At 36.7% G+C, this 17,684-nt stretch overlaps 1 protein-coding gene across 3 annotated transcripts in view; it reads left to right on the top strand.

Moving 5' to 3' along the window:
* LOC113521368 (zinc finger homeobox protein 3) overlaps positions 1–16,586 on the top strand; it is a 176,104-nt gene extending 159,518 nt beyond the window's left edge. For all 3 annotated transcript variants that reach the window (XM_031912709.2, XM_026906893.3, XM_052899006.1), the window contains one exon: positions 13,092–16,586. In XM_031912709.2, the coding sequence (XP_031768569.2) occupies positions 13,092–13,705 (614 nt within the window). In that variant the 3' untranslated portion in view covers positions 13,706–16,586. The remainder of the gene's footprint in view (positions 1–13,091) is intronic.
* The last annotated feature ends 1,098 nt before the right edge of the window (positions 16,587–17,684 follow it).

Genomic DNA, 17,684 nt, shown 5'->3' with positions numbered 1-17,684 from the left:
ATACAAAGGATAAGGATATAATAAAATACTCTATTATAATAAGATAGATGTAAATTTAGTATCTGAGAGAAAATCTCCAAAAGATCTGTGCATGAGGAGATTTATGAAAGACCTACGCAAGAATACAACCTCCCTGTATAGTGCTTGCCCCTTAATAATAAAGTTATGCGAGATATATAACTATAGATACAACCAATTTGTCTATGTACATATATTACATATATAAGGACAATGGAAACGGTACAAACAATGAATTATAAAAATAGAAATGATATAACAAGGATCGGGAGAGGGGAGCCTTTGAGAGAGAGAGAAAAAACGTCGCTGTCATATCTGTATGGCCAGTCCGAATGAAAGTGGTGAAATAACTATGTACAATTTAATTAGACTACTTGATAAAAAATAAATAATGTTGTTTACAAGTGGCTGTAAGATCAAATATATACAATATTTATTTACAGACGTTACAATAGAAAATAAATGAAACACTAATGAGAGAGACAGAAAAATGTAGATCAAGCAACTCGATAAATTTTGCGTAGAAACTTAACGTGAACACAATAATGGGTTACCCGTAACCAAATTCTTCGAAGGTAACTCGAACCGAAGTTTTCTAGTATAACTAAGTGAACCGCTTATATAAACCGATTTCCCTGTCAAACTTCGGACATCTAAACAACAAGGTCTCCCCTTCCGGGAAACCTCAAAAAGCCAAAGTTACGAAACAGGAAAATCTGGCAGCTTAAATAAAGATCCGCCCTGCATTAATTGCTTGATCGCCCCAACTCAGCGTTAATTGGGGTAAATCTGACCACTTAAGCCCAAGTCGGCAACTCTCAACAACTGAGGACAAGTTTGAACGGGCGTAATTACAAGGAGCGGTGTTTAATTGCCCCAACGCTTGGACACCGGGAATTAATTACGCTTTAAGCTTGTTTCACTTGGGGTGAATGTTGAGTTTGGTAATTTGGTTTTGAAGGTGGAAAATGTTATTTAAAATGTATACTTAGCATCATATATATACCGTATAAATTTATTCGATTACTAATTAATTAATTTCTAATGTTTTTTTTTATTTCTACATGATACTTTTATAAGTAAGAGTACACAGAGATTGACATGTCGTACCTCTATTATTGTTAGTAAGTGACAAATGTAAATATAATATATGTATATAAATAGATATATTTTTGTCTATAGGCCTTTAGGTAATAGCTGAAATAACAGTACTCTTACTTACTGCTCAGTACACACTCATGTGAGGATGATGACGCCCTCTAGCGTTAAGGTTTATCAAAACGGTTCAGTAGTTCAGTTTTTAGATCAAAATAACTAGTTTTGTCACATTTGAAGCCGGTTTTTTTTATACATACAATTTTTAATTCTGATGGTTACTAAATAATTCATTGCAAATTAACATGTTCCAACTAGGCTTATGCCCAAAAAGTGTTTGCAAATTTTGTCACCATGAGAAAGAATCGCCGCAACAATTAATTTGTAGCTGTAACCCACTCATACATAAACAATGGGTATATCTCCTTTGGAAAATATACTTTATATATTGAGGAGATAAAAAAAAACATAATTACAAAAAACATCTACATTCCTATCACTGATAGGAACTAGCAGCAAGCTTAAAAAGTGTGAACGCGAAAGATCATGTAAAGGTCGCAGTGTCAACAGGTTTTTCTGCCTCTAAATTCCTATATTTCAATAATACTTAATAATTAAAATTATAACTTGCTAAATCAACCACATAAATTCATAAAGGTCACCTTCAGATGTCAGCTAATAAACTTGAGGATGTGCACCATTCCGGATCCAAACCTAACAACATGCTAATTGGAACAGGATGACAATTCTGTCACGCGAGCGAAGACGTACTTATTTCAATACAGGACATGTAAATAATTGACCCGATTTTAGGTTACCTAGTTTAAGTGACATGAATTTATGACCTAGAGCTTTACTAAATGGATTCGCAAAACTGAGATCGTAGGTCTACTATAATTATCCATCTACTATAACTATCCAGCTACTATAATTATAAACATCAATTGAAATATCGGACTAACTCTCCGGTTAAGTAGATACCATACCACCATTGTACCATATTCGATCTATTAATGTGCCATCTAATGTCCCACTGCTGAACATGGGCCAGAGGAAGAAAAGGCTGGAAGAAAATCTGGAGGATATAAGCCTATTCTTTCTCTGGCCAGGTGGCTTGGTATGCTTTTGTGTTTTCCAACTTTATCACACGGTCTTGCAGTCTGTATTTCGGTTTCAATACCTTAGACCTCAGCAAAAATAACACATGAGGGATACCATGAGCATCACAGTGTATTCTGTGATATCCATGATAGGTACTATTAATATCTATAAGCAATCATTATCGCTTTCCGTCACTTTTTCCGCCAGAATGTTTACTAGTAACATTCTATGTAGCACAAAAATGAAAAAAAATACAAAAATAGGTTAAACAGAACTACGGTTCGGTACCATAGGTTGCGATGACCACTTATCTTCAGATGAACTCTATACTTGTAGAGTAAATATAACTATGTTTTTTTTTAATGTAAATAGAGGGTAGATCGACATATTATACCAACTACTTTATCCTTAAAGGACCACTTGTTATTTAATAGCCCACAAACACACCAAGTGTTTGTGGGCTATTAAATAACCAAATACTCGTATAGTTCAATAAAAAAAATAACGTCTAAAGGAATCTAAAGGAACCTAAGATTCCGAAATCTTTGAAAGGAACAAATACTTTTTGTTTTGATTTATTAATACTTTTCAAACTTTTCCTATATACTGGCAACATATGATTTGACATAGATACCTACGATTGAGTATTAACCTTCATGTATGTCTAATGTATAAACTTTATACATTTGAAACAGACTTCCTGGAACTTTTCTTATTTCAAGTAAGGTGTGTATTCATGTCAAAACCTAATAAATTTTATAGCTTTCTAACAAAATATTTACATGTAGTAACAGCATAAGCAATTTACTATTGTTCTTTTTCTTGGTAGTAAAAATATCTGTCTATATTTGGTTATAACATCATATATTACTTGCAATGAAACAATCTGCGGAGAATCCATTGAGAAAACGAGAAAATTTAATTAACGGAGCGGTGCAATGGCTAACAAGTCTCGATTACAAATTAAACAAGCCGAGTTAGTGGCCGCCGGTGATTTAAGGAGACGACAGAGAATCTAATTACACCGACACTTTCCGTATCCGCTCTTTAATTGAGAACTTTTAGCTCGAGAACGACTCCCAACCCCCTTATCTATTCCCCCGCCCCCAATCCGGTGTTTGCATTCCCCGCAATCACGCCTCCGCGTCAATTACATTTTTTAACATTTTTTAATTTCGTTCGCACTTTTAATTTTCTTCGAGCGCCTTTTCTTTTATGAGCTTCTTTTTTCCCCGCGCCCATCCGAGCGAACGGCCCGGCCCGGACCGCCGATATTTCTCACCGCCATTATACGCCCGTAATGAGATTTTCTTTCATTATGTTTAATCTCCCGATTAATTCAAATGTTAATCTCGCCTTTTCACGTAGCTTTTTATGGGCGAAACGTTACCGTAACGAAACACTGAGGCGTCGCAATCTAACACGGATTTCAGGCGGGACATTTAAAAATAATTAACAAACGTGACTTTTGTCGGGTTGCCCTTTGAGGCCGAGCGAGAGAGATTGGGCGGGGCGATTAGATCGTCAATAATTTAATTCGCAACAAATTCAAAACACCGGTCGGCCCCCAGATAGGTGCTTCGGAACGTGTCCGGCACGCCAATGGCGAGTCTAGGAATCGGCAAATTGAAAACACCTCCGGCGCGGCTGTAAACACGTCACGTGATTTAGGTTTTAATCAAGTAGGGACGCACCGGTCCGCCGTAATTGTGACAAATCCTCTGTTTGTCCGAAGGAACTTTTAACTCGGCGGCAGAACGGGGCCGTAACGGCTCTTCGCACGTGCCCGACCGGGGGAGAAGCTTTTTTGTCGACACATGTGCTCCCTCCGCCTCGGGTCTTGATTAATTTTTAATATTTTTTCTTCCAGTTCACGTACGCAATTTTCACTTTCCCGCTTAGACAGCGTTGTTTTGTTCGTTTCTGATGAAACTGTGACGTCACGTCCGTAGAAAATCTATTGGCATTGCGAGGTGTGTTACGTAGGCCGGTGTTGCATCATTTGGTGTCTATAAACTTTTTATCATCTCAGTCATGCGTGTCGGTCGTTAAACGTTTATTTCGCCCGCGCTACACCTACGTGGCTCATTAGCGAATTAGCAAGACTTGCAATTGTCGCACTTAACGTTGGTAATAAACGCGGTGTAGATAAAAACTCGTAGACGCGACATCAGACTGCATTGACCGTAATTATTAGATCGTAACATATGTTAATGACCACTAGGGGAATTAAATACTCAAACTTTCATAATACTACTATAGATACTACTATAATGCATGTTTATTCATTCATTAGATCACATTTCAACAGATGCCAACGGTCATTTGTAGTAAGAATGTAGGCACTTAGATGAGAGAATGTGACCGGTCTACAAGAACGCGAACGCATCTGGCATTGTCACAGTAATCTGTCGCAATTATCGCGTGGCGCATATCCCGATTAGAGCGACGCGACGGCAATTAGGTCGGCGGACATACGCGTTAACCTGCGCAATGAGGATACGTCTAAACACCGCTCGTTGTGCCAAAACGACGATCTGCTCTTATTAACATGCCTAAAGCTTAATGGAAAAAACCTCTAACAAAAATGAATGGTCAGCGCACGTAGCTATTCCCCTATTTATAAATCACATCCGCCACTCTTTGTAGATTCACCTACATAACCCACCCTCCGACTTCCAGTAGAGTTCAAAGAGTGCCGTCCGCGGGGCAATGTCCAAATTATAAATTCGCATTAGATCGGACGCGCACGGTTCGTTTACCATTTCATTTTGGTTCAATATCGCCACTCTACTTTGTTCCACACACTCCCTTCCGTCCCCCCCTCCACCACCTTAAGACGCCGGGAAATATCTGCGTTTTAAGCTATATTTCTTTCATCCCTCATTTTTGCAGTTCGTAGCAATCTGAAATCCAACACGTCCCCCGCAGGGGTCTCCCACCTCCCCAGGGTGGCGCCCCCTATTCTTGTACCCGGATAAAAAAAGCGATATCTATTTATAAAATGTACGTACGCATGTGTGGACGCAAGATTAGCGTATGTGTGAGTGTTGGCGAAATGTGTGCGTCGCCCGCTCATTTGCAAACCGTCTCCTGAGATAACGTCCTCCAGTTGGTTATCCCGCTCTTATTGCCTCTTTCTTTCCTTGATTGCTGTGTGTGTAGAAAAGTTTGGAGCTCACTCACTGATGGAAATTGATTTTGTCACGGAAACGAAAAAGTTATAATGCGACTTATTTTCCAAGTGCGTCGTTGTTAAGTCCTCCAATAATCCGAGAAGTAAAAACAAAATATACTTGCAGTGTTGTTTGTGCGAATAAAAATTCTATTTGTTTCATAACATTGTTTAAAAATTAAAAAGTAATCTCAAGTGAAAGCGTGATGGGATGGAAACTATTCTAAATAAGTAATCAAAGGAAGGCGGCGCGGCACAAGCAACGAGCGGCGGCGGGAGCGGTGCGGGCGACGTCGTCGGCGCTCACGTATGAACGTAATTATAAAAATTGAAGGCAACTCAAGGCCCACTCCTTGGGTCCCTCCCTCGCTCCCGCGGCGTCGTGCATTTTTTCGTACATATTAAACTCCCCGCCCGCCACCCGCGCGTTCCCCCCGCGACTCCTCTTTTTAATCGATTTTCCCGACACAAGGGGTGAGTCCTCTGGGGTGAATGTAATTTTTTATGCGTTTTTTTCCGTCGATGAGACCGTCGCCGGAGGTGCCATTACGCCACGGCTTGTTGAGAATATTTTAATTATAAGGCATTAGCGCGTTTTATGATAGCACTCCCGTTCGAATTTATAAACGATGGAGAGCTAAAGTAATTAAATATTTGAATGCGGTGAGATTTCCGCAGGGAGAAGGCATAATGGAGGTAGCAACTCGCGCGTTAACATGATGGATCTGAAATTCGATGAAATTATTGGTTAATGGCCGACAGAATTGCTCCGAGAAGCAGTATTTTTGCACTTTATTTTATAGATTAATGCCTTATGGCATCTTATTATACTAAGCCAGTTTTCATTGCCATTTATCGTAATAAGAATTACAAAGGTTTATATACATATATCACTGCAACGAATCTTCATTATGTTGAACTACCTATTAGGTCCTACTATGATGGTGAATATAGACGTGCCACATAGCTCGAACGAGAATCGAACATAGGATTGACTTCCTATCTCTTTTATATAATTGTAGCTAAGTACTGTAACATAAAGGTCGCCAATAGGTTGTTGATAAATTTGCGATACCTTAACACCTGATTCTAATTCCAGAAAAAAAAATTGTACAATTTTTTTTCTGGAACAGATAAGTAAAATAATAAGTGTTTTCAAGAGCACGTCCATGTCCATCCAAGCCCTGATTGATGACGTTGCAGCCCCAACAAGAGCGATTATCGTTTTACAATGCGTGACACTCTGTTTGCTCAGATAAAAAATGACTTCAAACGCTGTCTTGGAGTAATATAAATTTTCCTTAATCTAATATTTTAAGACAAAGAGAACTAACTGTCTCTATATCATTTATATTTATATATATTCAGGTTCACTAGTAAAACAACTTTCCTGAAAATGCTGCTAATTATTTTTATCTCATCTTGTACTCATTTAGTTTCTTTGTTTGTATGAGGTTTATTGTGTATTTGTCCACTGTCCACTGTCCACTGCTGAACATAGCCCTCCTACATAAACTACATAGCCATAATAAACGAAACTATTTCTTATAGCAGATTACCATTTGTTGCCAGTAGTTACCGTTTATAGTTACAGTTTATAATAGTTTGGCAGGCGGATTGGCAACTGCAATTTGGATTTTGGTGATGTTTTAAGATTTTTCTCAAAAATTAAGTTCCCTTAGTCGCCTCTTAGGACACCCGCGGAAAAGGAACAAATTACAATGTTCGAAGGCTTAATATCTTAATACTAAGGAATTACGATGCATGAGGGGTATCATAGGCCTTGCAATGTATTCTGCGATATATGTAGTGTTATTTATATTTATAAACACTTTCTATCAATTTGTTTATCATTGTAAACATCGAAAATAGAGATATATATATATATTTATATATATTCATTTTCATATTGAAGACTACATATCAATGTCTGTTAGATGTGAACTTTATACTCCTTAATAATATTACTGAATATAAGAATAAGTGATTGTCCTTGCTAATATTATGAATACGAAAGTTGTTTTTTTGTAACCTTGAAACGCTTGTAACGCTTGAAATTTATAATTCACGTGCTTATTGAAATGGAAAAGAACATACTACTACTTACTACTCAAATGACTACGGGAATCATAATATCTATATCTATATATATATATATATATATATATATATATATATATATATATATATATATATATATATATATATATATATATATATATATATATATACTCCGTCAACTAATTCGAAAAATCCTTTTTTCTGTAAGAATGTACTTATATAATGAAATTTTTATCAAAATCGGTAAAATAATTAAAATAACTGGTGGTGTACATATAATGTCTTTTTTTTTGTGAAACACAATGTTAAATATTATATCGTACTATAATCGCCAAAAACTATTATAATTAAATAAAAGAAAAAAAAACACATATTAAAACTATTTCTTATCCAATAATGTTTTTTTTAAATTAAGAACATACTGGTCTTGCTAGGTGTAAGACGTGTCAGGTCATGTAATAACACGCGGCATAACTCGATTACTGTGGTAAGCGCGTGAACAAAGCCGATTGTTGTAATTACTCGCGTAGAAACAGCACCAGAATAAGACACCTAGGGTTTCTAAACTGCTAATGTTAGTGTTTGTTTTGCTTAAGGCGTCTGCAAACGATGGACACTTTGTCGGTGGACAATATTTTCCATTGTGTCAACCGTACCTACGCAATATGTGTTGCAGCATGCAAATTCATGTTTATTCAAATAGACTTATTACATGCACTTTTAAATCGTCATTTTTTTTTTTAAACTATTGCTGGGTTTGAAAATGTGTTATCTGTTGAGAAAAGCCCGCAAAACACTCAATATCGTTTCAATCTGTTAACATTATGTGTGTTTATCTAAATGTACTATGTCTAAAATTACATGGCCGTTAAAAGCCTGTGCATGATCAATTAACACAATGCAGATTTGTCATTCCAATATGCAATTTTATGCAATTTCAGCCGTCTTACCAAGAAAATATTAAACTCGCGATAAACGGGTGTTAAATACATTTTTAAACGTTTTACTACGAAAGATTATCTAAAATCTATTTATTAAAACAAAAGAAAGACTGTCATACATTTGGTACATAAAAATACAAATAAACATTATTACCCCGACTAAACGGTATTTAATCAATATAAGTATTTAATATTATCTAGATATTAGCATTAATATGACACGTATTAGTATTATCAAATTGCTACTAATAAAATAAAAATAAACAACATCGAAACAAAGAAAAAAAATCGAAACTAACCAGCAAGTAAGTAAAATAGCTTTCAAACTCGCAAAAGATATACTACCGCTCAAAGTTATTATTATTGTTATTTGACAACTATCATTTTAACTTACGTATAATTTGGTCGAGAAAGCTCGACTAGTTTCGGTTCCATTCGGGACCTTTAGTCTTGAGTAGTTGTGACGCGAGCGCTAGCTAACTGCGCGCCTAGGTCCGCTAAATCGAGCTTTCTTGACTAAATTACACGTAAGGTAAACTGGTAGTTATTACATTAAAATATAACATGTAGTTATGAAACTTTTAACTATTACTCATCAAAGTCCAAATCATATATTTACCCACTTTTTTACCTAAACCACTTATTAGTTCATATTCATAGCAAAAATCTATAAAAATTATAAGCTGTATGTAAAACCATGTGGCCGTGTGGTCCTGGCATAGAATAGGCCACCTCTTCCTTTCTCGTAGATGTCGTGTGGAGCGACTAAGGGAACATAATAGTAAAGGGATTTCTAAAAACATAACTACGCTACGCTTGCCAAGCGTGGCAACTGGCTAAACTCCCCTTATAGGAAAGGTTTATGTTCAGCAATGGACAGTTAACGACTGAAATTAAAACACATGTAAAAATCTGTTGGTTTGTTTGTTACTCCTTCACGCCTCAACAGTTTAACTAATCGTTATGAAATTTTGTATACACGTAGTATATGAGACGGAAAAAGGCATAAACTTTGTCTGGTTTAATTTACATATCCCGATCATGTACATATCGCGGATGAAGTCGCGAGTAGAAGCTAGTAAAGTAAAAAATAGTAATAATATACGCTTTTATATACTTATACTCTTGTACTATTTTATAAATAGTACACTGAAACAAAACTCATCCTATGAATCTTGTAACAACAATCTAAAAGTAACATCGACTATTTAGGAAGCTGAAGCCATCTCCATCTCCATAAACGAGGACATCATCCAAAGCTCCGTTAGGCTAATTGCAGACTAACCGACATTGATGAGACGGACGTATGTCCCAGCTGTCACCAACTGTCCCGCCAGCCCCGGATTGTCCCGAGTTGTCCGCGCGATGGGACGTTAGCTGAATAAGCAACCCGATAATGCACTGTACGAAGATTGATGCCGTGATAGAAATTGTATGGAAATTACGCATCAAACAAGGAAACAAGGCTTTCTGAATGCCTATTGCCTACTATTAAGAATAATTTAAATATGTACATTTTCTCCATTATATATATATTATTATAATTTTGTCATAATAAATTTATTTTCAACCTATTTCAAAAATTTTTAGACATCAATCAGTCAGTCAGGTATATATTATTATAAATGAACTCCCGCATTAACTATCCTATTTTAAATAATTTTGAAATCAAATTAAAACTTGAAAACTTAAAATCTCCACTTTTATAAAATCAATTTATAAAAGTGAAGATTGAAGAATCCAAAATTGTAAATAGTTGATTTAATAATTAAGTCTTGTATAACATCATAGAAAGTTATTATTACTTATCTATTTGTTAATTAATAAGAGATCTCGATATCACGACATCTAACGGAAACAATGCAATCTTTGTGACTAATTTAAAAAGGAACACTATTTTTAAAATATCGCAGCTCCCGAATCAGCAAGTGTGCAAAATGAAATCGCCTTTAAAATACAAGAAATAACAATCCAACAAGCACAACCGGAACATCAAACAGACATAAGCACCTCTTTAAGGCCCGGCCCAGCTACGAAGTCAGATCGGCAATCTAGTTTAATTACCATCCATCACGCAGTGTTCCAGACATGTATCGTTCGATCTTGAATCTCGCCCTAACTAGCTACCGAATACGGAGCAATTGATGCGACTAATAAAAGTCGCCTTCCAGTTTACGCTGAACGAAGCACTTGATCGAAAGGCAGGTCTAATTACATTAATATAGATATAAAATGTATGTTTATGTGTTCGACAAAAATAGAATTCAGACATTCTGTAAAATTGCTAATTTGGTATAATATTGACGGCTACTTACATAAATACAAAGAGACCCTTGTCCCACTGCTTATCAAGGCTGATATTTCTGTGTCAGTTTTCTACAACATCGAATATATATCTAGGAATATCTAGGATTATAATTGTCAACACACGTATTTACTATTTACTCTTCATTATAATTTAGGGAACTAAAACTTTTGTACCAGTGAATGCAGCTGTTTTAAGATTGTTCCTGTTTTTGATGATTCTTAAAGTTTTATGCTACAGTCGTTTCAATGTAGAACATTGATTTGAATGCCTAAAATTTATTTTGCTACATTTTCCTTTAAATTTTAAATTACAAATATAATCCTGTACAATTCGCCATCTAGTCCAATAATAGCGCCCTTAATGAGATGTAAATGAGCGAAGAAATAGCCAACTCAGTCCGCGTTATAATAACGCGTAACGACCTACAAGTCCGGATTAAGAAGCCCTTTGACTTAAACCTGGCCATCGTACGGAATAACCAACCCAAGCTGCAGACCGTTGATCTATTATCGACCTTAAAAAAGAGCTGTAAAGGTTGAATTTAACATCTATAATTAGAGCAGTTAGGTGCTATGTGTGGCCATGTTAACAGCACAATAGTGTGGCTATTTTGAAACTAATTGGCAGAAAGGGTTGCGAATTAACGTCAGGGCCGTATAGCAGTCGGCTTTGTGCCAACGATGCCTGATAAAATTAAATACTTTATGGTTTTCAATTACATAAATCATGCATAATACCGTGATTGGAAAATCCAAAGCAATAGATAAAAGAATTAAAGTGGATTTTTATTGGTTTATCAATTTCAACACGCAATCGAGATATACCAAATTAGATATGCAAACTTAATGGTAAACGCATAAGGGCCATATCGTTTCTTTATAATATCGTTGATTGGTGATGTCGTGCATGAAAGTAGAATCAAAGTAATTTTTAAAGACTTTGTTATTGAATTTTTTGAGTGTTTCAAAGAAATAGCTAGTAAACTAAGCGACCAAAATTACTTTTAATGGTTATCTTTGACAGATTAACAATTTACAAAAATTATATAATAAATCGCTACACAATTACTTCGATATTTTCGATTTACAAACAATAATTATTGTCATTTAGCTGATCCGATGAACGTATCCTACACAAATTATAACTTTATTTTCTTTCATTAAAAAGCAACAAAATCTATCTAACTATTCTAAAATTACTAGTTTAAAAATTATGTGATTTGTAACAACCTGATTTTTTTATGTATATTATAAAAATATACAATAATCAATCCTCTAAACTTTACCGTACTGGGTCATAGTAAATGAGGTTCGAACTTTCCAATCCTACCACATTTGGTCTGCCTTCCACATTTAGTCTTGTGCATCATTAGCATGTTCGTTGGTTGGAACATGACACGCGTATGACCAAGGTCTCATTAGATTGAACACGACCTACCAATCAGACCGATTGTTAACACTGATTGAAAGCTAAGCGCCGTTTTGCACAAGATTATTTCGCATACTGTAAACTGTTATGCTTCGGAGTACTTGTACATTTAACTTTTCTATAATTGTCTAATAATATAAAGTTAGAGTTATTCTCGCTTCAATCTTCAGTATGATTCATTATATTACTTTCATATAGATACAGAAATTTTATATAAATGCCTTTGTTAGGAACAAACAGCGTTTTCAAATAATCGTAATCTGCAATGTCAACCTGCTCCATTATTCTTTCAGTTTTGCGCTAAGCCCTACTTTGAAACGATACGCTCAGACCAATCCCGATATAAAACTCGCGACGGCGACTCGAAACCTATGTATTATGCATTCGTGAATATAAGGCGCATAAAACAGCGTCCGAATCAATTACAGAGGCGGGTCGGGCTCGTTAGAAACGCATCACGCATGTACAATCGCCTTGCGGTAAGGTAAACAGCATTTATCTGGTGCTAAGCTATACTCGAACAATGGAATATCCAATTTGGGAACCGTGGTTGAAAACTTCCCTAAGATCAAACGAGATTATATATTACGTCCAATCGAGAAGGCATAATAAATATCAAGCCTTCTTTGAGTTACAAATGACACAATTTTTATTTTGCAAGTTATAATCAATTCGATATCAAGTTGCAAATGCAAGGACAAAGTTGAAAAGACGTAGCATATAAGTCTGAAGGACAGTTCACGGCTGTAGCGCGACCCTCACTCTAAGTGGATTAACCCCTTTGCAGTCTTGAGTAACGTACAATTTGCATCTTTTATAAATAATAAAATAAAAATAAAATTTATGTTTTGTCATACACTCATATAAAAGAAATGTAGCAGTTGCAAGACTAAATTAATGTGTATCCTTATTTAAAATATAAACAAATGTTAGACGTTTTTAAATTAATTATTTGTTGTTACAGGTGGTAATCCCAACGCGCTTCAACCACAACCACAAGGTCTCATAGTAGAGACTGGCAATGGCGCTAGCGTCCTACAACTACCAGCAACAACTCTGGAGCAAATCCGGCACATTGCAGCTGACCCTGGGGCTTCGACTTTACGCCTTCCACCGCCAGCTACGGAACCCCCCGTAGGTGCCCGCGAGCTCGATTTTGATCTATGCTACGTCTGCAAGCACTGCAAAGTAGCATTCCCTTCACCAACGCCACTGCAGGCGCATCAGGCTCGCTCATGCTACGCGGGCCGAGAAGCAGCACGAGGCGTCATACGCGTCGTCCAACCGGCGCTCGAATGTCGTTCGTGTCCCGGCGAAAGATTCCGAACAGTCGTCGAGTTTCGTCGCCACGCAGACACGGAGGCTCACCTTCGGAACGCCGCACCACCTCCACCTGTTCCACCGCAGCCAGAACCTCTCACTCATGAGATGGAAGACGTCGTCAATCAAATAACGTTGCTGGCCGCTCGCGCTGCGCAGGATGCTGCTTCGCCCAAGGACCCGAATGCCAACTTCTGTGCTCCCGGGCCTCGCTTCCCACCACCCGGCGAACTACCCCTTGCCAGCGCCGGCCACTAATCCTACACAGACGAAATGTATAGTTACTACTATTAGAGCCCCTCGCTCTCTCCGTTGTCCGACAACGCAGCAGTTCACTATTAGCTCTTAATGCTTCTTTTCGTTGATGAATGTAGCCGCAGAAGCGGCACTTTCCTAGTTATACATTTAAAGCTTGTAGTCGTTTAAGTATAGGTTAATTGGGAGCCGACCGTTGTTGTCCCGTTTTTATAATAATCTCGTAGAAGCCGTGGCGTCCGCGCCTCGTGCTTGTTCCTGGTGGTATTCGTAGCCGAGTCCGTGTTCCTACCGGTTGGCTCCTGCGCCGCGCGCCGCACACTGGGAGGCGGCGGCGGCGAGCGTCGGCCCGGCCGCGCTGCCTAGCCGCACTTCATATCATACGTTAGACAGGTTTTATTATATACGTTTATCGTTGTGGTTACACGTGGTCAGCGGCCGCGCCGGCGACGCGCAATTCTTTACCATCAACTCCCAGGAAAGCAAGTTCCTATCTTTATGGCATATAATATTATCGATATTGATAATTACGATTTAATTATTGTTTAAAGCTATGTAATACATACATATAATCGTTCTAATTTTAGGCATAGATACGTTCTCGTAAGAAGTTCCTGACGCATCGTAAATGTATGAAGATATATATAGTGATATACGTATATGATTTTTTTAAACATGAAGCGAAGTTAGGTACGTATGTTAGGCAGTAGAGCGGTCGTCTTCTCTTGCGGGTTCCATCGCTAATCCAAGAACAGCTTGAAAATGAACCGAACAGAATTGCACAACGTGCTCGTATACTACCTGACTCATTGTTCGCTGGCACTGAATGACAATGTCGTCGTTCTATAAAAGTTTAGTACGCCTAGTACTGTAGTTTCGCTGCGAACGCCAGATAGTAGATGCGTGGGCGTAGGGCAAGCGGGCTACCGCATGGTACTCCACATAATACCGCCCGTGGAGACGCGACGACACCGCGTAGGCTTATTGGTAACAGTTAATTATAATAATTATTATCGTAGCAAACTTTTCCAAAACGAACGAACTCGAAACTCGGGCTGCGCGCCAGCGCTCAGCCTACCTCGCATACAAGTGAGTTTATTTTGGAACTAAGTGTGATTCTTGAATTTTTATTGATATTGTAATGATTATTATTAGTAGTGGCGTAAGTGAGTCCAAAGGCATGGAGGTACATGCAGCGCGGCGGCGGCGCGGCGTGCGCCCGACGCGTCTCTGCGTTCGCCCCTCTAGCATGTATATTCATTACTTTATCGTGTGCGTGGAGTCCCTTATATTTTCGATGGCACAGAACACGTTATTTAAAATATTTTACATATTTACATTTTATCTAGCGGAGTGTACTACAATATTTTATCTACGAGTGAATCCTACTACAAAATTGAGTTTGTTTTTTTGTAAAGTGCTGTTTTATTCCACCGGTTACCGGCGGTCCTTGTTATGTCTATGTGTGCAATGAACCGACACTTGAACACACTGCGTCTCCTTTTATATCTCTGGAGGTTTATTAGAATATTGTATTACATTTTATAAATATTATATTGATATTTTCATGCTGAAAATTATTAAATCGATATATAATCGATATATAATCGTATGTGCGAGTAAATTGACATCCGTGTCAGCAAAGAGTTGAGTGCAATATTTATTTATGTCTGAACGGATGTTTTTTTTTCTTTATTCCACATTCAAAGTTCTCCAAACAAGAACACTAAAACTTTGCACAACAAATAAATAAATCATTATTATATAGTTACTTGTGGTCAACGATATTTTAAATATTTTAGATTGGTAGACGCAGCGTGCACAAGCGCCGTTGACGAAGTAAAAACGCGAAGGCGCGCGTTTTGTACGTACGACACAATTATTCTTGACTGCGTTAATAAAGTTTAATAACTACATAGCTCCTGAATCGTGAGGTTTGTTGTCTAGAATGTTATGTTATCTGAACTCCACCGCGTAACGTTGCTCGGACGATATTAGCGTTCTAGAAGATATTATTTTCGGTTTGTAATCGGGAGTATATGTAAGTTTGAGTTAGATTAGGTGAACAAGTCGGTAGTGCGATGTTGTATCTCCGCAGTCGTGAGAACGCGGAATGAATCATGGTTCCTATGTATATTTCAATATTATCGCATCTAGAGTTTCACTATACTTTCCGAATACAAATTTTAATATTTAAGATTAATTCGGATTAGTCTGTTGTGTCTGCTACAAGAGGGTGCCGCCACGGCCATGTTGTTTGTTTATTCGCATAGGTTATGTTTTTAATTTATTTCTATTATTTGTATTTATCACTGTACCTTAATATTATAATTATGTTATTCTAGAAAGATTTGACTGTATACAATTTCTTTAGCCGTAGCTCTAAGTGTGTTGGTTACAAATCATTTTATAATCTTAAAAGGTAGCACTCACGTCTATCATAGTTCCTAATAACTGTATTGTAATACTAAAGTTATTTTTAAATTCTTTACTAGTGAAATGTACCGGTTCCTATATTATAAAATAACATGTTATACAAATTCATATTGGTTTCTATTGTACGTGAATACATTTTGGTATCTTCTGTTGTAATTTCATTAACAATAAAGGATCCAAAATTAAAGATTAAAGATCGTTAAGATCAATAATTTCTTATGTCTATTAAAATTTTGTCTAAATGTATTATTATTTGGTATAAGCGTATCCAAATGTTCTTTTACATTTGGTAGCGTATTATTATATATTTTCCGTTCTCGAGCATGACGTGTGCGTAGCATTCACTACGCGCTACGCGCCTACGAACTAACACCCGTAGCCAACAACAGATTACGAATACATTGTCAAGTGTAAATGGTAAAAATAAACTCAAAGTTAGTTTATCAGATACTGGAGTTTTATTTTAATGCCTTTGTGTTACGTATTAAAATATAATTAAATGACTTATTTATTACTATTTGGGAAATATTAACCGACTTTAAAGTAGAAATTTCCTACTGCTGGATATGACTTTGTCCTTACGAGTAAGGAAGATATTAGCTTACTGTTACCACCCTAGCCAAGTGGCTGGGTATAGAATTTTATTTCATGGCTTTCTTCTCTGCACTGATACTTCCTTAACTCGTGCTGCATTTCCTTAATCGCCTTTTATAACATCCTAATTTCAATCCGATTTTAATGATACATTCTAATCGAAAAGGTTTATTTCCATGTAGATTTCATGCTAATTTTATCAAAGTTTAAGTCGGTATTATAACAGGAAACAAGCAGACAGCCTATCTCAATGTATTTTCCTATACTGTTTTTACATATTAATAATACAAATTTTCATATATTGTATTATTAATATGTAGTAATTATATTTTTTATACAACTTAGAATAGCAAACAAACTGACAGCCCACCTGATGGAAAGTGGTAACCGTCACCTATACACATGAGTAATACCATGGACATAACAGAGTATACTGCTTCGTCCATGATACCCGCCATGTGTTGCCATTCCTGAGGACTCAGGTATTATTCCTCTGTACCCTGTAAATTCACGCCATATCCCACCCTTCAAACCGAAACACAACCATGCAAACACAACTGCTTTACGCTTGAAACACAAATGAGACAGAGGTACCCAAGCAAACGACTTTTGTACAAAGTCTCCCTCTGGTATATATCGAAAAAGATATTTGTAGTTAAGAATCTATGAATCCTGGTAGCAGCTTGAAGTAATACATCAAATTATTAACTTTGAATAAATAGCGGGTACCTACCTGAATAAATGGAATAAACATAAATATCTCAATTGTAAAGGCTTTTATAAAAAAATAATGATAAAACGAAAATAGTAAATTGTTAAAAATCAACAACACAAGTGGATTTTGCTCTACAAACAAACGTCAAAATTAAAGAAATTTTGTCAAAATACACGTATAAATGATCTTTTTTATATACAAATTACGATTATATACAAATTACAATTATATACAAAA

This window comes from Galleria mellonella, unplaced genomic scaffold (genome assembly GCF_026898425.1).
Source record: "Galleria mellonella isolate WM207_F2 unplaced genomic scaffold, CSIRO_AGI_GalMel_v1 utg55, whole genome shotgun sequence".
Lineage (NCBI taxonomy): Eukaryota > Metazoa > Arthropoda > Insecta > Lepidoptera > Pyralidae > Galleria > Galleria mellonella.
The sequence above is the reverse complement of the archived record's forward strand: the minus strand, read 5'-3'. Positions and strand labels throughout refer to the sequence as shown.